This window comes from Cololabis saira, chromosome 21 (genome assembly GCF_033807715.1).
Source record: "Cololabis saira isolate AMF1-May2022 chromosome 21, fColSai1.1, whole genome shotgun sequence".
In the NCBI taxonomy this organism is placed as follows: Eukaryota; Metazoa; Chordata; class Actinopteri; order Beloniformes; family Belonidae; genus Cololabis; species Cololabis saira.
The window spans coordinates 2,334,114-2,359,121 of NC_084607.1; the positions used below are offsets into that span (position 1 = coordinate 2,334,114).

The 25,008-nt window shown below is 41.6% G+C and overlaps 2 protein-coding genes across 3 annotated transcripts in view; one reads left to right on the top strand and one right to left on the bottom strand.

The window, feature by feature from the left end:
* Window positions 1–1,078: 1,078 nt before the first annotated feature.
* LOC133421851 (zinc finger protein 664-like) lies at window positions 1,079–14,432 on the bottom strand. The gene is made up of 3 exons (XM_061711638.1): window positions 14,397–14,432; window positions 14,012–14,280; window positions 1,079–2,357 (listed from the first exon to the last, which is right to left on the bottom strand). The coding sequence occupies exons 1-3, from the start codon at window positions 14,410–14,412 to the stop codon at window positions 1,425–1,427; spliced, it is 1,218 nt and encodes a 405-aa protein (XP_061567622.1). The 5' UTR covers window positions 14,413–14,432; the 3' UTR covers window positions 1,079–1,424.
* Window positions 14,257–25,008, top strand: part of LOC133421847 (zinc finger protein 239-like) — a 156,346-nt gene continuing 145,594 nt past the window's right edge. The window contains exons 1-2 of one of the 2 annotated variants that reach the window (XM_061711634.1): window positions 14,257–14,661; window positions 17,700–17,928. In XM_061711634.1, the coding sequence (XP_061567618.1) occupies window positions 17,722–17,928 (207 nt within the window). In that variant the 5' untranslated portion in view covers window positions 14,257–14,661; window positions 17,700–17,721. The remainder of the gene's footprint in view (window positions 14,662–17,699; window positions 17,929–25,008) is intronic. The other variant, XM_061711633.1, reaches the window with a different exon arrangement.

A 25,008-nucleotide genomic window follows, 5' to 3' on the forward strand; every position in this document is an offset into this window, starting at 1 on the left:
GCAGCACACAGCAGGCAGGTGGAAGCAGCAGTGGGATGACCAGAGGGGGGGTGGGGGGGGTAGAGGCAGGCAGAAGCAGCAACAGCAGACATCCACGTAGGCAGGCAATTCAATATTCCTGTGTGAATTAGTGTGAAGACGAGGTGACCCATTCCCTCTTCAGGGAACTAAAGGCTGATTTATGGTTCTGCGTTACACCAACACAGAGCCTACGGCGTAGGGTACGTGTCGATTTAACGCAGAACCGCAATTCAGGCTTGAAGATCCGTTTACACCGTGTAACTGCATGCGAGCGTCTGACTATCGTGTCGAGCTGCGTGACATCGGACGCTCTCTGTCCACACTGAAACCGTTAAACTCGCGGCCAGTTACGACAGGCCAATACAAAAAAAATAAAGCAATGGAATTGATTTTGTCGCCGAAGCTCCCTCGCATGGGACACGCTTTGTGTACGGAGTGTTGTGATCGGACTGATCAGCCCGGGTTCGTTGATTGAGCTGGAAAAGTGAAATAAAGACACAAGACTGGGATAGATTTAAAGAGGGCCTCATGAGGGAGATCCAGCAGAGCAGAGCTCTTGCAGCCTGCTTCTAAATCGTCATGCTGAGATCTACTGCTCTGTGTGTGTCAGGCTGCTTTATTAGTTCAACAGAAAAAGGGGGGGAAAGGTGGCCCAAGTTTATTGCTCGGGGCCCCTCTTATCTGGTGCCTGTTACAGAATGGTTGTCTCAGTGAAAAGTCAGAAGAATGCACACACAGAAACATTTAGGTAACCAGCACATGCAGTTTACATATTCAGCTTAGTTTTGAATTATTTTTATTCAACAGGAGCCGCTGCTCTTCTGGCCGGAGCGAGGCTTTGTCTCCTCCCCTGCTACACGTCATTCAAGCAGCCAATCAGCACAGAGCCTCATTATCATAGCCCCGCCCCTCAGAATCACTCACAGAAAATGAGGTTAGAAGCGGTAAAAATAAAGACATGGCCCACAGGCTGAATTTCTGTTTTATGTAGAAAAAACAAGCTTTAGATTGTTTTTAAGATATTCAAGGCCTGTTTAAAATATACATTAAATGCCATAATGGGTCCCCTTTAAACACATTTTTCAGTTGAAACTGAAAACAAAACTCCAAATTTATTTTTTTCTCAGGACAACATAGTATGTCTTTCACTTATTTCTTGTTGTGAGTTTGCAGTGAGCAGGAAACTGAAATCCAGCAGGCAAACAGAGAACTTTTTTTATTTAAATGATGTAACAATGGAACATACACTGGTGAAAAATCTAATTTAAACACATTTTTGAGTTGAAACTGAAAACAAAAATCCAGATTTCTTTTTTTCTCAGGACAACATAACATGTCTAAATTGGTACCTTTAACTGAGCTCTCCAAGTAAAAGCTGCCCCACACTGATCACAGACAATTTTTTATCCAGTGTGAATACGCTGATGACGCCTAAGATCACCTTGTTGGGTAAAAGCTGCCCCACACTGATCACATCTGTAAGGCTTAAATCCAGTGTGGATACGCTGATGACGCCTTAGATGACCTTGTTCGGTAAAAGCTGCACCACACTGATCACATCTGTAAGGCTTAGCCCCAGTGTGAATACGCTGATGACTCCTTAGATTACCTGACAAGGTAAAAGCTGCCCCACACTGATCACATCTGTAAGGCTTAAATCCAGTGTGAATACGCTGATGACTCCTTAGATGACCTGACCTGGTAAAAGCTGCCCCACACTGATCACATCTGTAAGGCTTATCCCCAGTGTGAATACGCTGATGACTCCTTAGCTGACCTTGTTGGGTAAAAGCTGCCCCACACTGATCACATTTGTACAGCTTTTCTCCAGTGTGGATACGCTGATGACTCCTTAGACTACCTTGTTCGGTAAAAGCTGCCCCACACTGATCACATCTGTAAGGCTTATCTCCAGTGTGAATACGCTGATGACTCCTTAGATTACTTTGATGGGTAAAAGCTGCCCCACACTGATCACATCTGTAAGGCTTCTCTCCAGTGTGAATACGCTGATGACTCCTTAGATGACCTTGTTGGGTAAAAGCTGCCCCACACTGATCACATCTGTACGGCTTTTCTCCAGTGTGAATACGCTGATGACTCCTTAGATTACTTTGATGGGTAAAAGCTGCCCCACACTGATAACATCTGTAAGGCTTCTCTCCAGTGTGAATACGCTGATGACGCCTTAGATTACCCTGGTGGGTAAAAGCTGTCCCACACTGATCACAGCTGTACAGCTTCTCTTCAGTATGAATCCTCTTTCGGACCTTCAGACCTGGTGAAGTGGTGAGGACTTTATCCCTCCTATTTTTTCTCTCTTTGGCTTTATGTTTCTGTAAGGAAAGAGAAAAAGACTTAGATCAGTTTGTTGGTTGACCTTCCAAATCCTTTTTCAGTTCAAGTCAAGTGTTGTCTGTCATGTTCGCAGTGAAACAATGAGGACTTTTATGTCTGAGTGCTATGTTAAGCATGTTCTGTTATCAATGGCTCTTGACAGCCAGAAACATTGAGATAAAACATCTCAATATGTCAAAACAAAAGTGTGAAGGGGTAAAGCTACTCACCCTCTGAACAAAATCATAAATTGTTTATAGAAATTCCACTGAAAAGATGTGGAGATTAATGGTGTAATTTCTGAAGAGCAAATGTTCAGATTTTGGCCGTTGTTTGTATTGTTGTTGTTTCAATCTCTGTGAGCTGGTCAGGTTGAAAATCTATCTTTACAGAGATGGACAATTTTTTAGAACATATGTTCAATTTATGAAATAAATTGCAGGTGTGTGTGTGTGTGTGTGTGTGTGTGTGCGTGCGTGCGTGCGTGCGTGCGTGCGTCGGGGCTCGAAAATTCTGTTATGTACAAAAGACCTGGCAAAAAAGTTTGTGAACCATTGCAGCACCACAAGCACACGGCCTGAAAACTGGGCTGTCTTAAGTGTTGCATCCTTTGTTCAGGGCTTGTGGACTAACTCAGTGAACCCAGCATGGATAATTTGTACCTTTCGAACTTTCATTTATTGAGGTGAAGTTTATTTGGTTTTGTCTGATTTGAAGCCAATTTAAGGTGTTTTCATGTTCATTTAAAATTATATGTTCATTGTTACTACTACTGATGAGCCTAAAGGCTGAATTATGGTTCTACATCAAACCGACGCCGTGCCTACGTCGTCGCCATGACGCCTTCGTGAACCCTTCGGACTTCTCAGTCACTCCATTTCGCCACGGTGCAGTACCCCCCGTGACCGCTAGTTTGCAATCTTTTCCTGAATGGTTTATCCGACTTTTCCGGTCACAGTGAATGAAAGAGATAAGGACAACTATTGTGCAAAAAAACAAAACAAAACAAACAAAAAAAAATAAATAAATGTCACACATACATGAAGAAAAGAGCGCTGAAAGTTCACGACTGCATGAATAAAAATACTTTTGAATTTGAATCCCATTCACTAATGCCCTGCCTACAGTCTACATCTATATTATATATTCGGACGTAGAGAAGTTTAAAAGTCTCTTGGGAAGGTCACATGTTTGTGTTTTCTGCTGCTCAGTTCAAAGCTACTGACAATGAAGATGATCTAAGTGGCAGCATTTTTGCAGGCTCCGTTAAGAGGCACTAATCAGTCCTTGAAAATATTTTATTGTTTTGGCAACAACCCAAACCTTTTCACTTGGATATTGTTAATCACTAAGGCCCTGTCCCAATACTCCCCCTACCCCTCGTTTTCATCCCTACCCCTAAATTTTGCGCGTTCCCGTGAGGGTAGTGGTGTCCCAATTCCTCTTTCCACCTAGGGGTAGTGAAGAAAAGTAGTGTAGTGGCTTTGAATCTGTCCCTACGTGTGTAGGGATTTCCGATGCTCTGGTCCTGCCTCCTGGCTTCGGCCTCTGCTCCCCCTCCTTCCCCTCCTACACGATTCATACGCACATAGGCGAAGGTGCGGGGGGTCCGGGTCGTGGGGGGCATTGTCCCGCGTGGCCCGGCACTCCCCGCCTCACGGTTTTAACAGCACTGTAGACACTGCACATTTAACACTTTTAACACATATTAACACTAAATACATTTGACAAGGACATTTAGTTTGCCTCCATTGGCAGGACAACAAAATTTAATAATTTATTAACATTATGTCATACAAAGATGGTTATTATTATTATTATTATTATTATTATTATTATTATTATTATTATTGTGACAGTATATCATATTATTATTAGTATAGATATCGGATAGGTGAATGGATGAATGAATGGGATGCCTGGGTCTGGGGCTCTCGGTTGTCGGGCCCGGACCGGGTCCGGCCCGCGGGGGGCGGGGTTGCTCCCCCCCCCTGCCCCACTATAGATAGACTTCAGGTGGAGCTTTGTTTGGTTTATTACACACACACACACACACACACACACACACACACACACACACACACACACACACACACACACACACACGCGCACACGCACGCACACGCCCACATACACATAGCCACATAGACATATACACACTCACGTACACGTATACATATTCATACATTCATGCATGCACACATACACACATATAGCCACACATATGCATACACACACACAGTTAAGGCTCAGTTATGCTTCTGCGTCAAAATGGCGCCGTGCCTACGCCGCAGCCGTGACGCCGTCGTGAACCCTTCGGACTTCTGCAACACTCCATTTCGTCGCGGAGCAGTACCCCCCGCGAGCGCTAGGGGGGTGCGGTCTTTTCCTGAATGGTTTATGATGGTCTCTAGTTGACTCTTTGTTTAGCTTCCGGCTTTTCCGGCCACATTGTAAACAATGGCGATCGAGAGGGAAAGGATCTTGCTGGAGTTGCAGTTGTTGGATGTCGAAAGAAATATGTTTATCTTAAATTATATTCGCAACAGAAGAAGGAGGAGTAGGAGGAAATGGGATGTGCGCCCATTGAACCAACCGAGGCAAAGTACGGGCGAATTTTCAGTGCTTGTTCGACCTCTGCGAGACATCGAGGAAGAAATGCACTTCAGGTAACTATTGTTCTCAGGCATCATGCCTGATTTCATGCAAAGAGCAGTCTCTGTTACCATTGTTTCATTATGTGGTGTGTATTTTCAATGTTTCATGTAGAACCAATGAGATGGAATTAGCTTTCTACTAAATCTGGTGCCCATCTTCTCGTTTCTTGAAAATGATCAATGCAAGCACAGGTCCCTAAACTACTAAATAAATGGTATCGTAGGCCATTTCCACCAATATAATACAAAAAAAATGCAAAATCATAAAATGACATTTGGGTTTCAAAGTTGAAGTTATGCGATTTAAAAAATGATATTAAAATGTATAGTTTGGAGATAGAAAACATTATGGAAAATGTTGGAATTATAAAATAAAATAAAAAGTTGTATTTTATCTCATGATCTTGATTTATTGTTGAGGATTATGCTTTTTGGGAAAGCTGCTTTCATGCATTGTAATTTGTGTTTTATTCTCCTGGACAACTTTTGAGGCTCACACATCTTTCCTGCTTTTTTTGTTTTCTCCTGCAGGTACTTTAGAATGTCAGCAAGTCGATTTGACGATCTGCTTCGTCGTGTGCAGCCGCTGATATCTCACCAGAGCACACACTCCATGCCTGTTGATGCAGCCCAGAGACTTGCAGTTACTTTGCGAGTTTTAGCTTCTGGTGGTAGCCAACAGTCTGTTGCAGCGAGCTACAAGTTGTCCTCCTGCACTGTATCTGGTGTAGTGTCCGAGGTCTGCAAAGCTTTATGGACGGTCCTGCAGCCTGAATTTCTTCCTTGCCCTTCAACTAGCCAGTGGGAAGCTATTGCTGCAGACTTTTGGAGATTGTGGAACTTTCCGAACTGTGTAGGGAGCGTCGACGGGAAGCACGTCAACATCAAGGCACCTCCACGCTCCGGGAGTGATTACTTTAACTACAAGGGTTGTCACTCCATTGTTATGATGGCAACATGTGATGCAAGGTATTGCTTTATTAAATTGTATTAATATTATTTTTATGTTTAATATTTAAATTATTTTTATTAACAGACATACAGACATTATACAAGAAAACAGCAAACAACCGAACACCCAGGGGTTTCTTTACATTAAAAATGTAGATATGTAAAATGATTAAGCAACTTCAAAATAATGCTCAATTTCTTTGATCGCTTCACCATGTTGGACGTGGGCGCATATGGAAGGGAAAGTGACGGGGGCGTTTTCAAGGAGAGCAAATTTGGCTCGATGCTGCTCGACCATGAGCTCAATCTGCCCGCACCAGCGAAACTCCCTGGAACACAAGTCCAAATCCCCCATGTGATTGTTGGTGATGCTGCCTTCCCCCTGCACTGCAATCTCATGCGCCCGTTCCCAGGTATGGCAGATACCTAATTTCAAACGTAGTTGTCTTTGTAATGGCCACTTACTTTGTTTTTACTTCACATGATTGTGACATAACAATGTTCTATTCATTAATACTCAAACTGTGTACTTTCCGATGCAGGGACCAATCTGAGCATGGAGAAGCAGACCTTCAATTACAGTCTTTCCAGAGCCAGGCGTGTCATTGAAAACAGCTTTGGAATCATGGTGGCAAGGTGGAGGATTCTTGGACGGCATGTTGAGTTCCTGCCAGAGAAGGTCGTGGATGTTGTAAAGGCATGTGTTGTCCTGCACAACTACCTGGCCTACACTGACGATCTGAACACACCAGGGAGCAGATACATCAAGCTTTGCAGACTCTGATTCAGGTGGATCAGTGGAGCCTGGGGAGTGGCGAGGACTGGTAGCAGGGGACTCAAATCTGGTGGGGCCCATAGATCCCTCACAGATGTCAAGGAGCCGTTCCACCAGAGCTGCCCAGGCTGTCCGCAATGATTTGACTGCCTTCTTTCTGTAACCGCAGGGAATTGTGCCATGGCAGAATGGCATAGTGTGCCGTGGCACTCTTGGCTAATAATGAAATTGTTAATTTAGCTGTCATGTTTTGTAAATATTTGTTTTGGGAATAAACAATTGGGCTGTGATAAATGTTCCTTAAGTGGAGAAAAATAAATGTTTGATTTCCTCATCCCAGTATTGTTTTTGTAATAGTTGCTGGCCTTAAAATAGGTGAATATTGAAACAATTCATAATTTGTGTTTTTACATTTTTAAACTTTGGTTTGATTTATTTTATATTTGTACGTGTAAAAAAAAAATTAAAAGACACTTCATGAGAAGTTTAAGAAAACAAAACAAATGTCATCCTTTAAAACTTGCTAACTTGATTTACATTAACAAAAAGAGTAGGAAGAAGTGTAAACTTATTTAGTCCTACCCCCATTCACTGGTCACTTAACCTGTATTTATAAATATTCACTGCACTCACACGGGTAACAGTATTATATACTGTAATTATACTCACACAGATCTGTATACATGCATACATACAGTTGCATATTTCTATATATTAGTACACATGCCCATATAGATATTTATATAAATATACTTATGTACACACTATACACACAGTACTCTTTTCTTTTTTTTTACAAATCAGGGGGGATGATAATTTTATCATGGGGACAGAATTTGTTCTGATTACAAATAATATATTACAAGTGAGATGGTAATAAGTTGTTCCTAGCTTTACGCCTGAATTGCGCAGTTTTAAATACTGTCAAAAAATTTTGATTAATTTAGAATTGAAAAGTAAAGGAATTGGTGTGTTCTCTTCATTCATAACCCTATGGTTTTGTGTATACACACTGGCCTATCATATACCTAATAATTGAAAATACTGATACATGAAATGCTCAGAGTCAGAATATAATCAAAGTGCACTTTATTCAAACAAACTGCAAATCGCACACAAAAACAGTGCAGTAAACCAACCGTGCAAAAAAACAAATCACACACACAAACAGTGCAATAAACCAACTGTGCAAAAGAACAAATCGCACACACAAACGGTGCAATAAACCAACTGTGCAAAAAAACAAATCGCACACACAAACAAAAGAGTGCTGAAAAGAATGCAGATTAGCTCTTCAGGAAGGCCTCCCCGGAATGCAGCATTGAGAGGTATGTTGTGAACATGTCCTCTTCTGGGACCCTTCTCAGAAGACTTATTAGTGACATGCCTAGCCTGAAGGCATCATCCTGGGGCTCCTGTCCCAGCCGCTGAAGGAGCTCCAGTTGGCGGTTGGTGTATTCCGCCATCTGCGTGGACAACAGCTCATCCTGGTGGTCCCGCCGCTTTCGCCGCTGTCCCGGCGTGGACCCAGAAAGAAGCGGCGACGGTGAGGGAGGGAGAGATGGAGGGAGAGAGGGAGGGAGGGGAGGGAGAGACGGAGGGAGAGAGGGAGGGAGATGGGTAGCTGAGGGGACCGTCTGGCTGGAACCAGAAGGGAGCTGGGTACTGGAACCCGGTGGAGGGTCAGCCGAGGAGGGGGAGGAGGGGGACGATGGCTCGGTGCTACATGCAGGGGGAGAGGGGCTTCCTTCCTGTGATAGTGAAAAAACAGACATTTTAGTCAAATGCAGTATACACATTAATGCAGGATTACTTCCAATTCAGAAATATCTTATAATAAAACACGGAGGGAGCGTTTTACTACACAATGAGTACATTCTGCTGATATATGTATGTACTTTAAGTTAAATTTGGTTGTGACTGCAGAACTTTAATTTGTAGTGGAGTACACACTGGTAGTATTTTTGATGTAATAAATTATGTGGAATCTTTGTCCATCTGCTTTAATGTGTAGTTTTTATTGTTAAATGTATGGATTAAATGAGCTATGAAGACGGTATGAGTGGAAAACAATAGGTTAGCCAAGTATGGGCTTTGTTTATCATGCCCTTTGTTAGCATTGTTAGCATTGTTAGCCCAAACCGGGGGTTACCAGTAGAAAAAAGGAGCTCATTTACCTGCCCATCGTAGTTCGAGTCCGTGCCTCTGTGTTTGACGTGAGGCGCCAACCACGAAAGGAAACTTAAAGGGAAAGTTCGGTTTTTTTACAACCTGGACCTTATTTATGACATTTTTTATGGTCGTATACTCACCCAGAAAAGTTTGGTGTGATTTGGAGTCCTTCGGAAGATATTAGGAGGTTTTTTGCGAGCCGCTTCTCCGTGTAATGGAGCGCATGAGGGCATAGACGGACGCAGACGATGCAGCGTCTAAATAACACATGATTGCCACGAAACTCGTTCATTTATTTTATGAATCACTAGATCTGCTTCCAGGACCTGTTGTAACATTGTGGCGCGGTCTGTGTATTAAATAAATAATAAATTTCCGTTTGTAAACAAGACCTCTGAACTCATGACGTCATCTCTGTGCGCGCATCGCAGACGCAGCTCCGTGTACAGAAACCTCACGCTACTGTTAGTTTACTGTTAGTTATTTAAAACATGTCTGAATATTTGTCAAATTCTGAGGTTGTGGACGACGACTTTGAATATGATGGCCGTCCTTACCGTTTTGAGCCAGAGTATACGGCTGAAGAGCTCACGGAACGGAGGACAGAGTGCGCGCACAGAGATGACGTCATGAGTTCAGAGGTCTTGTTTACAAACGGAAATTTATTATTTATTTAATACACAGACCGCGCCACAATGTTACAACAGGTCCTGGAAGCAGATCTAGTGATTCATAAAAGAAATGAACGAGTTTCGTGGCAATCATGTGTTATTTAGACGCTGCATCGTCTGCGTCCGTCTATGCCCTCATGCGCTCCATTACACGGAGAAGCGGCTCGCAAAAAACCTCCTAATATCTTCCGAAGGACTCCAAATCACACCAAACTTTTCTGGGTGAGTATACAACCATAAAAAATGTCATAAATAAGGTCCAGGTTGTAAAAAACCGAACTTTCCCTTTAAGTATTCTGGGACTTTTCTCCCTCCTGGATCCCCGCTCCTTGACACCATCCTCTTCCTCAGCCGAACGTATTTATCACGAATTTTCTTCCACCTTTTAATGCATTCGACCACGTCAAGGCCAATATTCAGGGACATCTCCTTCCAGGAGTTCTGGCCCATCTTTACATCTTTATGATGGAGTGAAGATTGATCATAAAAGGTGTTTATAACGCCGCACTTCCTCGCTGACTCTCTCGTCTCTCGGATCCATTGTTGTCAAGTGATTTAAAAAAAGGCAGGGTGGCGGGGATGCCACCGGAACCGGAAAGGCGTTGTTACCAAGTGAACCAATCACAGCCCTCTCGGTCTGCGTGTGGTCGGGAGAGACGGCGCAGGTGACGACGTGTCCTCTGCGTCGACGAAAACCAGATGCCGTAGGCACGGCGCCATTTTGACGCAGAAGCATAACTGAGCCTTTACATTTAAACACACATACATATACACGCTCGCACGCACGCACGCACGCACGCACGCACGCACGCACGCACGCACGCACGCACGCACGCACGCACGCACGTGCCCAAATTACTGGGTTTGTATGTGTATATTTATGTATGTGTATGCGTATGTATGCGTATATATGTATATATATTAAATATAGCAATAATGCACATATATATGCCTTTGGTTTTTACCTGCATGGTATCAATCATTAATATGTGTGCAGACAAGGTAAAAAAAAAGAAAAAAAAGAAAGTGATTCCATTCCTTTTTAAATAAATGTTGATTTCTTTAACTTTGTACCTTTGATTAAAACGTACTAAAAACAGAAGTAATTTCCAGGTTTGATAAATCACAGCGCAAATTTACATTTTCTTCCTTCCAGTATTGTGCAAAATAGTGTGTAAACGCCATATCTTGCATATTCCTTGAGACAAACGTATTAACTAATAAGGGCTATTTTGCATATTTGAAAGACAGTCCTCATTGCAAATCTGTGAATAAATCGGGTTGTACATTTACAGTATTTGCGTGTCATTACTGTGCTATGAGGTTTGCACACACTACAGGACTGTCTCATAAAATTGGAATATTGTGATAAAGTTCTTTATTTTCTGTAATGCAATTAAAAAAACTAAAATGTCATACATTCTGGATTCTTTACAAATCAACTGAAATATTGCAAGCCTTTTATGATTTTAATATTGCTGATTATGGCTTACAGTTTAAGATTCCCAGAATATTCAAATCTTTTGAGAAAGGATATTTGAGTTTTCTTAAGCTGTAAACCATGATCAGCAATATTAAAATAATAAAAGGCTTTTTCAGTTGATTTGTAATGAATCCAGAATGTATGACGTTTTTGTTTTTGTAATTGCATTACAGAAAATCACAATATTCTAATTTTCAGAGACAGTCCTGTACATGCAATGCTTTAGTAGATCCAGCCCAAACACTGCATCCAAATGCTCCTGGCCCGGCCCGGACCCATTTTGCCTAAAGTTAAAGAAGTACATTTTAAAATTATGAATAAGGTCTATTCTGTGGCAGAATTTCTTAAAAAAAGATTTAAATTTGAGGTAGATCAATGTTCCTTCTGCAAAAAGGATGAAGAAACACTGGATCATTTGTTTTATGAATGTCCTTTGTCTCATTGTTTCTGGACAGACACACAATTGGATTTCTCTTAAAATTAAAAATGTTCCACCTTTTGAATTAAGCCATATTATTTTCTTCATGGGTGATTTGGAATTTTCTGTTTCTGATATTATTAATATAATTTTGTTAGTGGGTAAGTACCATATTCATTGTGCTGAATGGAGAAATTGTGAACCCTCCTTTCTGGGTTTTATTAACGATTTTCTAAGATTTTTTTCTCATGTCTCAAAAGAGTAGAAAACAAAAATGCAAGTAAAATAAGTCTACACATTGCTTGTTATTTGTTATTCTAATTTAAAGAGCATATTGCAGGTTGGAGACCCCTGTGAATCAATGTGTAGGAAAATAATGTAGGAACTGAATTTTCATTGAAATACGCATAAATATATACTACAGTGACCTCCGGAGTTGTTTTTGTGAGAGTATTTTACTTCCGCATCTGAAAAAGTTGAACCGGAAGTGACGTCTCGGGAGGGAGCGCGGTGAATTAAACAATAGGAAAAATAATGGATCTTAATGTTAGTTGTGACACTGAAGAGGTTGTGAATGTGTATTCACACCAATATGACGGGCCACACCCTTATAATTACCAACCCGTTAGGCCCCCCACGTTCTTTTGATTGGCCATCAGATGGTTCCTTTGTGGGTACCATCTGATGGCATTTGGATTTTCTGATTTATTTATCTTGACCCAACCTTATTTTAGGTTCAATTATTCTAATCTATGTTATTTTAATCAGTCTGTATTTTGTACTTGCACTAAGTGCTTTAAATGTTAACCTTTTATTGTGGTTTTAGGACATTGTACAGTAGTCTGTTTCTTGTATTTGTATTTGAACACTGTCATTGTAAACCCTAATGTGTAGTATTTATGTTTGTCAAGGACTACAGATGGAAATTAGCTTGTGGCTAACTCTGGCGCAGCCATCTTTTTAATGTACCTGCACATTGTCCTTTAAATAAATAAATAAATAAATTGACAGCTGAAACTCGCTTTTTAAAAGGCTGATTTATGAGTCTGCGTTACACCAACGCAGACCCAACGGCGTAGGTTACGCGGCGATGCACAGAACGCTGCGTGCGCCGCGTACCCTACACCGTAGGCTACGCCGTCGATTTTACGCGGAACCATAAATCCGCCTTTATTCACTGCAGCCCCCGCCCTGCGCTCCTGAAAGAAAAACTCCGAAAATAACTCCTTAAAAATGGGTGAGTACTTGTAATCTGTCTACGTTTGTACTTTCTAAACAGAAAACAGGCTTATTATCTTCTCTTTTTTCTGATTAAATGCATCCGAAATAACCAGGTATTTTTAAAACCGAATTTAATATTTTGTATCCACATTACATCAAACCTTCCACACAGAACCGAAGATATGCGTTTTCGACCACATTTATAAGCATTCCAAACCTGTAGATCATCTGGTCTTCCAGCCTTCAGGCCGCCTCTGCTGCGCCGCTTCCCGGGATCCGCGCCTCCTCCTCGGATAACGAGCTCCAGTCTCCCCGTGTCCGCCGCGGAGCTGCCGTGTTAAACCGACGCAGCCGGGCTGCAGCCATGCTGCGCGTCGCCGCGTACCCTACGGCGTAGGGCTCCGCGTCGGTGTAACGTGTCAAGATCCGAGACCATTTATTTAATAAATAGCCTGGGGGACAGATTGTGGATCATCTGTAGTTCTGGGTCGCACGTTACACGTCAGACTCAGAGCAGATTTGTTGTTCTTTTGGAGCATAATGTGACGTTCGAAAACGCAAAACTGCTCTCTGTCTCTGTCTACACGCATCTACATAAACTGAGTTTTCAAAAATCTTCACTTTGCCCGGAGTTTTTTTTAAACATTCGTTTATTTGCGTTTTCATGTGGATGACAGGTCCAAACGTAGGAAAATATCTTCGGTTAAGCAGATACCCGGCTACGTGTGGACGGGTCTGGGCATACAGATGGGGCAGAGCTGTGGAGACGTCTCCCTCCCGCTACATCATATGACGCGGTGTTCTAAAAAAAAGCGTTTGTAGGAGCTTGGCTAAAATCAGCCACTTTTTCCTCTGAATGCGTGCCCTTATGTTTTGTAAAACATATTAAATCCTACATTAACTTCTCACATAGTCATTTTCACATAAGGTCAGGTATAATTTTTGAAAAAATTCTAACCTGCAATATGCTCTTTAATATTCAATCTCATTTTCTATGCTCCATTATGTGAATTTAAATGCTTAATTTATTTTGTTATTCATATGCACCTTATAGTTCTTAGAGCGCCTTGTTTTTTGTATTCCTTACAAGAATCCCCATTTTTTATTTTTATTTTCCCTTCTTTTCATATTGCATTTAAATTGATATTTGTCCATTATCCTCTTTGAGAGTTTGTATATTTTCAATAAGGTTTTGTTCCAAAAAGAAAAGAAAGAAAAAGCTACTGACAATGAACTAAAGTGTTTGGATGATCAGCAGCAACAGAAAGAGCGAGGAGGAGCGGGAACGTGGACCTGAACACTGACCTGCAGACCAGCGGAGGAAGAGTCCGCTTTGGTCCTGCTGCTGGACTCCTGGTCCTGGTTCTGACCCCGGTCCTGGTCCTGGTTCTGATCCCGGTCCTGGTCCTGGTTCTGACCCCGGTCCTGGATCTGGTCCTGGATCTGGTCCTGGACCTGGTCCTGGATCTGGATCTGGATCTGGTCCTGGATCTGGTCCTGGATCTGGTCCTGGTCCTGGTTCTGGTTCCGGTCCATCTCCTCCAAACTCGTGTCCACCACTCGAGTGTTTCCTGCTGGTAAATGTAGATTGTCGTCCCGGAGACTAGAATGTTGTATTTAGAGGGAAATGTTCTCCCCCCGACAGCGCTGGATTCACTCTAGTGTCTAATAGAGTCCAACACAAACTCACCTCTTGGTAGCGACATTCATTTGTCAGAGAACCTCCCGCAGGGCTACTGCGCATGCTCCTGACTACTGTGGCATGCTGGGAAATGTGGTTTCCATGTCACATTCGTCTAGCAACGCGCATCCTATTGGAGCAGCGGGATCACGTGACGACCGCGCCTCGACCCGCGGACCAAAATCTTCCTCCGCTCAGAAGAAACTAGTCCCGTTTTGCGGCCCCGATCACGGGACTCTTGGGGGGTTTTGAGCTCTGGACTTTTACTGATAAGGTGAGCAGGAATCAATCTTTTTGATCATACAGACTGTGTCGTCTCCAAAGGTGGGAGCGGGATGAAACGATAACGGGGTTCACCTTACGGCCTAAAACTCTCTCAGCTTGATCCAGACTAGCGTTAGCCTAGCCGTTAGCCTAGCCGTTAGCCGCTAGTGCGAGTTGTGTCTTATGTGTATATTTTTATGGTACTATGGACCTCTTATATGTATATTTTTATGGTACTATGGACCTCTTATATCTATATTTTTATGGTACTATGGACCTCTTATATCTATATTTTTATGGTACTATGGACCTCTTATATGTATATTTTGATGGTACTATGGACCTCTTCTTCACATTTCAGAAATAGAAATAAGGGACGCCCCGATTTCAGCAGCGCAGGAGCCAAAAAAAGCCCCAAAACTTCTAAAGTTTCAACTAGAATATGGTGTAAAGGTTAATTTATTTCAATAATTCAACTAAAATATGGTGTAAAAGTTAATTTATTTCAATAATTCAACTAGAATATGGTGTAAAAGTTAATTTATTTCAATAATTCAACTAGAATATGGTGTAAAAGTTAATTTATTACATAATTCAACTAGAATATGGTGTAAAATATGGTGTAAGCGCTCTGGGTGCTATATAAATCCAAGTCATTATTATTATTATTATTATTATTATTAAAAGGTAATTTATTTCAATAATTCAACTTAAAAGGTGAAACTAAAATATTACCTAGTCTTATTACATGCAAAGCAAGATTTGTTAAACCTTTATTTGTTATAATTTTGATGATGGAATTGTTTATTGATTTCATAAAATATTATCTAATTTATTTTTTATTTGGGGTTTTCATAAACTGAGCCATAATCACCAAAATGATAACAAATAAAGGCTTGAAATATCTCACTTTGAATGTAGTGGGGAAATAATATATTTGTTTCACCTTTTAGTTAAATGTACTACGAATGACGTTTTGCAATATATTGAAATTTTCCGACCTTCACCTGTATATTATAACATCAATAAATAAGAGCATAATATATGTCCGTATTGGTTCAATACGGAACGCAACTTTTAATTCCCAATTCCCAAGCCCTACCTGGAGGTGAAGCCCGAGTCCTCCCCCGCTGTCTGGCACATTCCATATATATATATATATATATATATATATATATATATATATATATATGTATGTGTGTGTATATATATATATATATATATATATATATATATATATATATATATATATGTGATCTGTGCACGGACGCAGCAGGTCCTGTTGTCCCGCCACAAAGATTTTGCTGGCCTTAATGTTTCCGGTTTTATTTTGTTCATTATTGATAAATTTAGTGTTGATGTGTGTGTGTGTGACAGACGTGTGTTTGGGGCGTTAATGAAAATACGGGACAAATCGAGTCCTGTATTAGTTCAATAAGGGACGCAACATTTTTTCTCAAATAAAGGACAATTCCGTATTTTACGGGACGGGTGGCAGCCCTAACTCTTATATGTATATTTTTATGGTACTATGGACTAGGGCTGTGCGATTAATTGATTTTAAATCTAAATCGGATTTATTAATCACAATCGATGTTAAAAAAAGGAAAATCGTAAAATGGATTTTCCTTTTTTGCAGCTGGCTGCATTACAGACAGAGCTTGTCTAGTCATCTTTGTTTGGTCAAGAAAATTGTAAATGTTGTCACTTTACTAAACTCAAGGTGGATTTACAGTATCTTTCAATTGCACTTCATTCCCAATAGGGACATTTGTTTGCTATTTTTCTTTAAAAATAAAGATAAAATATTTGAAACAATTTCCATTGTCTTTTGTAGTTTTACCAAAGAAATCGAAAATCGGGTTTTCAGAGAAAAAAAATCGGGATTTTATTTTTGTCCAAAATCGCCCAGCCCTACTATGGACCTCTTCTCGAGATGTGTCTGAATTTAATTGAATTGAAATAAACAAACCTGTATTTAATTATTTTCTATTTAAACCATGGCTTATATTTTAACTGGGCTACAGTTATCTGTTGTTTTCTATCAGCATTTACGGGGTTAACATTCTGTAGCGCAGTGTTTCTCAATCCTGGTCCTCGTGGGCCCCTGTCCTGCATGTTTTAGATGTTACCCTGCTTCAGCACACCGTGATAAAAGTACCTGTGTCATCAACAGAATTGTGTAGACCTGGATGACAAGCTAATTAGGACCATTAATTAGAATCAGGTGTGATGATGAAGGGTAACATTTAAAACATGCTGGACAGGGGCCCACGAGGACCAGGATTGAGAAACACTGCTGTAGCAGAAGGAAGGAGGGGGACGGATTAGCGGGACGGACGACGGGAGGAGAGAGAGAGGAGCATGCGGGAGAACAGAGTGCACAGATAAAAGTAATAATTCAGAGGAATCTGTTTTATTTCGTTAGCCATCACAGACCAGTGTGTTTATTGTGTTTGTAGAGAGTTTATACAACGATCTTTCAAGAGCACAACTCGCACTAACAGCTGACGGCTAGGCTAACGGCTAGGCTAATGCTAGGCTGGATCAAGCTGAGAGAGTTTAGTTTATGTTCATTCCACGTGAGCAGATCGTGCTAAACTCAAGTTTGACTCCACAGTGTGACTTTTGAGGTGGTTCATCCGTTGTTTTGTCCTGGAGGACACAAAGAGGAGACCAGTATAGAGCTGCATCAGTCAGAGCTGCACTGATGCTTCTCTACAACAATAGAAATAGAAGAGAAATAGAAAGCCTTTATTATCATTAGACTGCTACAATGAGATTAGGCAGCAGCTCCGTAAAAGTGCACACATGCAAAGACTCTGGAAACAAAGACTGGAAACAATAACATGACAAACAGGAAACAGAAATACAGGACTGGCTCAGAAAATTACAAGTTCTTTATTTTCTGTAATGCAATTAAAAAAAAAAAAAAAAATGTCAAACATTCTGGATTCATTACAAATCAACTGAAATATTGCAAGCCTTTTATTATTTTAATATTGTTGATTATAGCTTGAAGTTTGTACTTTAATATTTTCCCACCAGGAAACACTCGTGTTTGGAGGAGATGGACCAGGACCAGATCCAGGACCAGATCCAGGACCAGATCCAGGACCAGATCCAGGACCAGATCCAGGACCAGATCCAGGACCAGATCCAGGACCAGATCCAGGACCAGATCCAGGACCAGGACCAGGTCCAGGACCGGGGTCAGAACCAGGACCAGGAGTCCAGCAGCAGGACCAAAGCGGACTCTTCCTCCGCTGGTCTGCAGGTCAGTGTTCAGGTCCACGTTCCCGCTCCTCCTCGCTCTTTCTGTTGCTGCTGATCATCCAAACACTTTAGTTCATTGTCAGTAGCTTTTTCTTTCTTTTCTTTTTGTAACAAAACTTTATTGAAAATATACAAACTCTCAAAGAGGATAATGGACAAATATCAATTTAAATGCAATATGAAAAGAAAGGAAAATGAAAATAAAAAATGGGGATTCTTGTAAGGAATACAAAAAACGGAAAAAACAAGGCACTAAGAATTAAAAGGTGCATATGAATGAAAAAAAAAAAATTAAGCATTTAAATTCACATAATGGAGCATAGAGAAGGAGAGGAATTATTAAATTAGAATAACAAATAACGAGCAATGTTTAGACTTATTTTACTTGCATTTTTGTTTTCGACTCTTTTGAGACATGAGAAAAAAATCTTAAAATCATCAATAAAACCCAGAAAGGAGGATTTACAATTTCTCCATTTGGCACAATGAATATGGTACTTACCCAGTAACAAAATTATATTAATAATATCAGAATCACCCATGAAGAAAATAATATGGCTTAATTCAAAAGGTGGAACATTATTCATTTTAAGAGAAATCCAGTTGTGTGTAACCGAGTTGGAAAACCCACTTTAATCATTTTTGTTTTCAAATTGCGTTTAAAACTGCGTTTAAAAGTATTAAACCCATCCATATTTACTTTAGCTGCTGTTATCAACCATCAAAAGCACTTGCGTTGTTTTTTTTTGTTTTTTTTCTCCACAGAAACAGTTAACACAGAAAGCAAAGTCACAAATGCAAGAAAAATAAAATAAAATAAAATAAGGTCATGGCACTACACCAAAATCTACAGTCCATCAAAACCTGACCCTCCAATAATCCTGAAACACAGATCAGGACAGCAGCACAGCATCCGCGGCGATGAGCATCAAGCTGATCTGAAGATCCAAAGGGTCACGGCACCAGTGGAACAGGTTTGGATCCGTTGGGACAAATGACGAGTCATAGGTTTGTTTTGCTACATTTATTTCTGCAGAAGACACAAAAGCACATTAATAAGTCTTCTGGACCCTCTTTTTACTCCTTCTGCTCCCCTCATCAGAGCAACGCAGCACTGTGTCATTTAATTGATTTTCCTCTAAAATGCAGAGAAATACACTCCTACATTTTGTCAAACAAAAGCTACCAAAACAGACAGGAAAATACTATTTTTAACTAATAAATCGCTAAATCATAACAGCCAATATGGGAACAGTGACAAACAATTAATTTGACAAAGGAAACCAACCTGCAGAAGACACAAAAACACATTAATAAGTCTTCTGGACCCTCTTTTAACTCCTCCTGCTCCCTGAACAAACAAAACAAAAACGGGAAAGTGAGCACTCGGAGGCTCTGCAGCGCCGTCTGGTCCACACTAGGGCTGAACCATTTTTGAAAATAATCTAATTGCGATTTTTTTCCTCAATATTGCGATTGTGATTTAATATGCGATTATTTTTTTAAAGGTCCTGTTCTCATGTATTTTTCAACTACACAAGCAATAAATCAGTCTGTTTTATAATAAACAATGCCAGATTTATTTAAAGCACAGATTACAACAATAAAGAAAACAAATCTGTGGCTTTACCTCTTTAACACGTCTACACACGTCTGTACACACAAGTGTTATGGGTCGTTCTCTCTCAACCCAATCACACGACACCAAACCGGGTTAAACTTTAGCCAAAACAAGGCGTAGTTTAATAGAAAAACACAGAAAAACTCCCACAGGAAACAAAAAACCTTCCTCACAGGGAACTCAGAACTTCTTCACAAATAACTCAAAAATCACAGAGAGAAAAAAAAAAAACACCAGCAAACTAACAAACAAACCAACAAAGCTCAGAGTTAACAAAACCAACCAGCAATGAACAACTGGCAGCCCCGCTCTTTAAAGGGGACCTATTATCCACGCCCACAACCAACTCTCTCCCCGGCTGGAGCGGTCCATCCTTGAGCCGCGCCGCGGATCCGGGTTAAATCATCCAGGTTCCCGGGTGGTTTGGGAGCTGGGTCCTCGGAGGTCCGTCCAAGGCTGGACCAGCTTCACCCTCAAAGATTTTCAGCCAAATCTGTTGGTTTGATCCCCGGTAACGGGCGATGCGCACAGGATGCGCTCCGGAGCCGATCTGTGCGCCCGCCGTGGGGTTGCGGCGCCCGTCGCGCAGCATCCGCCGGGCAGATCCGGCTGAAATTCCGCTGGTCGGTCCCCGGGAGTCCATGCTACCAGTCCAGGCCGGTTCCTGCGGTCCCGGCTGGTCGGAACCGGTCAGATTCCCTGGTTAAAGCCGCGGTGATGCGCGCTGCTCCAGCTTACTTTCTGGTTCCCAAAGCGCGGTCCGTCCGACTAAATTGTCCAGGTTCCCAGCCGCTTTGGGAGCAGGGATTTCTGGGGTACGTCCCAGGCTGGATCAGCTTTACCCTCCGAGATTTTCAGCGAAATCTGTCGGTTTGATCACCGGTAACGGGCGATGCGCCCCGGAGCCACGCCGGGCGCCCGTCGTGGCTCCGGGCCAGCGTTCAGCATCCGCCGGGTAGATCCGGCTTAAATAGTGCATAAATGTTATTTATATACAACTCATATTTAATTTTTTTAACAATAAAGTTGCCATTTGTGAAAGTTCAGTGTTGTATTTATTTACAGGCTCGGGCTGCTCTGGCGGAGCGAGGTTTATTCTCCTCCCCTGCTACACGTCATTCAGGGAGCCAATCAGCACAGAGCCTCATTATCATACCCCCCCTTCCCTTAGAATGAGGCACAGAAAAAGGGGTTAGAAGCGGTAAAACTAGTGACAGGGCCCACAGGCTGGATTTATGATTTATGTAGAAAAAACAAGCTTTAGATTGTTTTTAAGACATTCAAGGCCTGTTTAAAATATACATTAAATGCCATAATAGGTCTCCTTTAACCTCCTGATGAGCTGACGAGCTGCAGGTGTGGTTTAAGGCTGATTTATGGTTCAGCGTTACACCAACGCAGAGTATGCGTCGCCGCGTAACCTACGCCATAGCCTACGGCGTAGGCTCTGCGTCGATTTGACGCGGAACCATAAATCAGCCTTCACAGCGCGACTCCACTCCTCGCAGCGCGCAGCTCCTCGCCACGCCGACTCCGCGCTCATATATTTAATACATTTATAAAACCTATATATTTATAAAGCCCACCTGGCCGAGCCCTAACACTGAGGCCATGGTAGATTTAGGTTACACTGTTGACTTTTTCTCCCTGCCGGCAACGTGACCAGATCATGTGATGGTCAAATCGCAGCCTTTGCGGTTAGAAAATCTCATTTTATCACATCGCGATATTATTGCAAATGCACTTAATCGTTCAGCCCTAGTCCACACTCCCACCTACTGGTTTAAACCAGTCACCGCCCGCCGCAATACAAAGAGGCGCGAAAACAAAAACATCCACAAAAAGCATATTAATCATTAAAACAACACAAAACAGCCACGTAATGTCAGTGGCATTTAAAGTATACAACATGCGCCAAAAATGCAAACATAAATGGATAATTTCTGAATATACAAATATCATAAATATGTCAGCTCCTCACAGGGCTGCGTTGCTCTGATGAGGGTAAGTTGCGTTGGGAACTGCTGCTGCATTTCTTAACAGATTTTCTTTAAGAAATTATCCATTTTTTGTTGGCATTTTTTATTTTCCTGTCTGTTTTGGTAGCTTTTGTTTGAGAAAATGTAGGAGTGTATTTCTCTGCATTGTAGAGGAAAATCAATTAATTTACACAGTGCTGTGATGAGGGGAGCAGGAGTAAAAAGAGGGTGCAGAAGACTTATTAATGTGTTTTTGTGTCTTCTGCAGAAATAAATGTAGAAAACCAACCTATGACTCGTCATTTGTCGCAACGGATCCAAACCTGTTACATATGTCTGTCCAGAAACAATGAGACAAAGGACATTCATAAAACAAATGATTCACTCATCACTCACTCACTCACTCACTCATCTTCTTCCGCTTATCCGTTCCCGGGTCGCGGGGGCAGCAGTCGCAACAGAGATGCCAAGACTTTCTTCCCCCCAGACACTTCCTCTAGCTCTTCCGGGGGGAGCCAGAGGCGTTTCCAGGCCAGCCGAGAGACATAGTCTCTCCAGCGTGTCCTGGGTCTTCTCCGGGGTCTCCTCCCGGTGGGACATGCCTGGAACACCTCCCTAGGGAGGATCCAGGAGGATCCGGTACAGATGCCCAAGCCACCTCAGCTGACTCCTCTCAATGTGAAGGAGCAGCGGCTCGACTCGGAGCTCCTCCTGGGTGACCGAACTCCTCACCCTATCTCTAAGGGAGCGTCCAGCCGCCCTGTGGAGGAAACTCATCTCTAAGGGAGCGTCCAGCCGCCCTGTGGAGGAAACTCATCTCTAAGGGAGCGTCCAGCCGCCCTGCGGAGGAAACTCATCTCGGCCGCTTGTGTATATATATATATATATATATATATATATATATATATATATATATATATGCATACATACACATACACAGGGCTGCACATAATTATTTTGGTCTGGTGCTCAGAGGAGCCCCTGGATATGTGACTTGAGGCTCCAAAAACGCGGTGACCCGTCTCGCCGGATTGATAAAAGAGGGATGCAGGAATAAGTTATAGGCAAACCGATATTTATTCACTTATAAAGATGAATTAACAAATTATGGTGCGTGTTAGTCTGTAGAGTCAGTATAAGTAAGTTAGTTTTATCGGCAAGATTGGGATGCTCACGGCATATTTTGCACCTTTCAGAAATAGAAATAAGGGACGCCCCGATTTCAGCAGCGCAGGAGCCAATAAAACCCCCCCTTTTGCTCGGATGCAAAAGAAACAATATTTACCTGTTTGAACAGCCAGGGAAAACCAGGACGCCGATTTTTAATACAACAAATAGCGGAAAACCGCAGAAAGTAATTCTCAAGATTCTGTCTTCTTCTGCTGGTGCTCTGTCGTTGATACAGCGCCTCCACAGCAGCGTAATGCTGCAGCTGCAGTTAAAATAACATCCATCCAGTCCAACGCCTGCCAGAAAATAACAATTTTCATGACGTCTGAGTTTTGCGCGGTGGAGCCAAAAAAAAAACCCAAAACTTCTAAACTGCATAAAAATGTGTTTATTTTATATGAAAAAACGTGTTCTTTAATAGCATTGAACTTGCATGACTGTACAGACAGCCAACCATATAGCAGCTGAAATATGCTCTGTATGTCCACATCAGCCAAGGTGTAGAATATTGCTTCAGGTGAAAAATATGGTGTAAAAGTTACTTTATTTCAATAATTCAACTAGAATTAGGTGTAAAAGTTAACTTATTTCAATAATTCAGCTAGAATATGGTGTAAAAGTTAATTTATTTCAATAATTCAACTAGAATATGGTGCAAAAATTAATTTATTTCAATAATTCAACTAGAATATGGTGCAAAAGTTAACTTATTTCAATAATTCAGCTAGAATATGGTGTAAAAGTTAATTTATTTCAATAATTCAACTAGAATATGGTGCAAAAATTAATTTATTTCAATAATTCAACTAGAATATCGTGCAAAAGTTAACTTATTTCAATAATTCAGCTAGAATATGGTGTAAAAGTTAATTTATTTCAATAATTCAACTAGAATATGGTGCAAAAGTTAATTTATTTCAATAATTCAACTAGAATATGGTGTAAAAGTTAATTTATGTCAATAATTCAACTTAAAAGGTGAAACTAATATATTACCTAGTCTTATTACTGTACATGCAAAGCAAGATATGTTGAACCTTTATTTGTTATAATTTTGATGATGGAATTGTTTATTGATTTCATGAAATATTCTCTAATTTATTTTTTATTTGGGGTTTTCATAAACTGTGAGCCATAATCAGAGAGCAGCGTCTTGCTGGTGCAGGAAACTGCTGTACGCAGTGACGGACAGTGGCTGATTTATGGTTCCGCGTTGCACCAACGCAGAGCTTACGGGGTAGGATACGCAGGAACGCGAACGTACGGTACGCGTCGCTGCGTAACATCATGCAGCCACTTCTCGGCGAACACACACGTTTTCTGTTTGATTCAGGTAGTGGTTCAGTTTGGCGTCTCTTTGTAGTTGGTGGTGGTGGAACGCCGAAATAATTATTTAATGGCGCTTGCTTCTTGGACATTTTGACGAGACGTTTTGGGGTTTGTTCAGTAAAGCTGATCCTTACCTTTCTTCCTGCCCAACCCACCGCCGCAACGATCATGGAGGGGGAGTACGGACGTGCTGTGATTGGCCAGTACCAACTTTGAGTGGCAGTTCTGGGGAAAAGCTCTCGGAAAAATTTTTAATATTAGTATTCTGGTCTGGCCACAACCAATACTATGAGCCCCAGCTGTTGGTACGCAAAAGCGCTTCGCAGCACAAGATTGACAGCGCACTGTGGATTTTGACGGCACATGCGCTCCGGCGGCCTACTTATGTGCAGCCCTGCACATACATATATATATATATATATACACCAGTGACGTGCGGTGAGGTTTATGGTTGGTGAGGCACTGACTCCTTTAGTGTCAGATTTTCAAATATATAAACCGAAAAGGGAAAAGGGAAGCTTATTCAATTGGCTACTGGTTATTTCATATCTAATCAGCATTCTTCACAGAAAAACACAGGGGAACACACATGCACCCGCGCACACACGGTACATATTACAGATACGTAAAGGAAATAAAATGGTGCATTTGCTCTAAACCCTCCAGGAGGCAGACATTATCTCACTACTAATATGATCTGACAGAAGATTGCTAAAGTGGTTAATGCATAAGCTGGACCGAAGAGACTTTTCAGCGGTTCAGTCTGCGTATCCACTTTTCCAGTCAGAGCCATAACTGCATGGAGAACAGCAGCGCTGGTCGCCTCCTCTTCCTCACCGTCCTGTTTCCCCCTATTTTTCATCTTCTTTGCGTGTGGACTTTTATTAGGCGTATGACTCAAATTAAGTTTGCCTCCTTTAGAGGAGTTTACGTCGACCTCAATGTCCTCGATATGGCTGTCCCCACACGCCTCCTGGAGAGC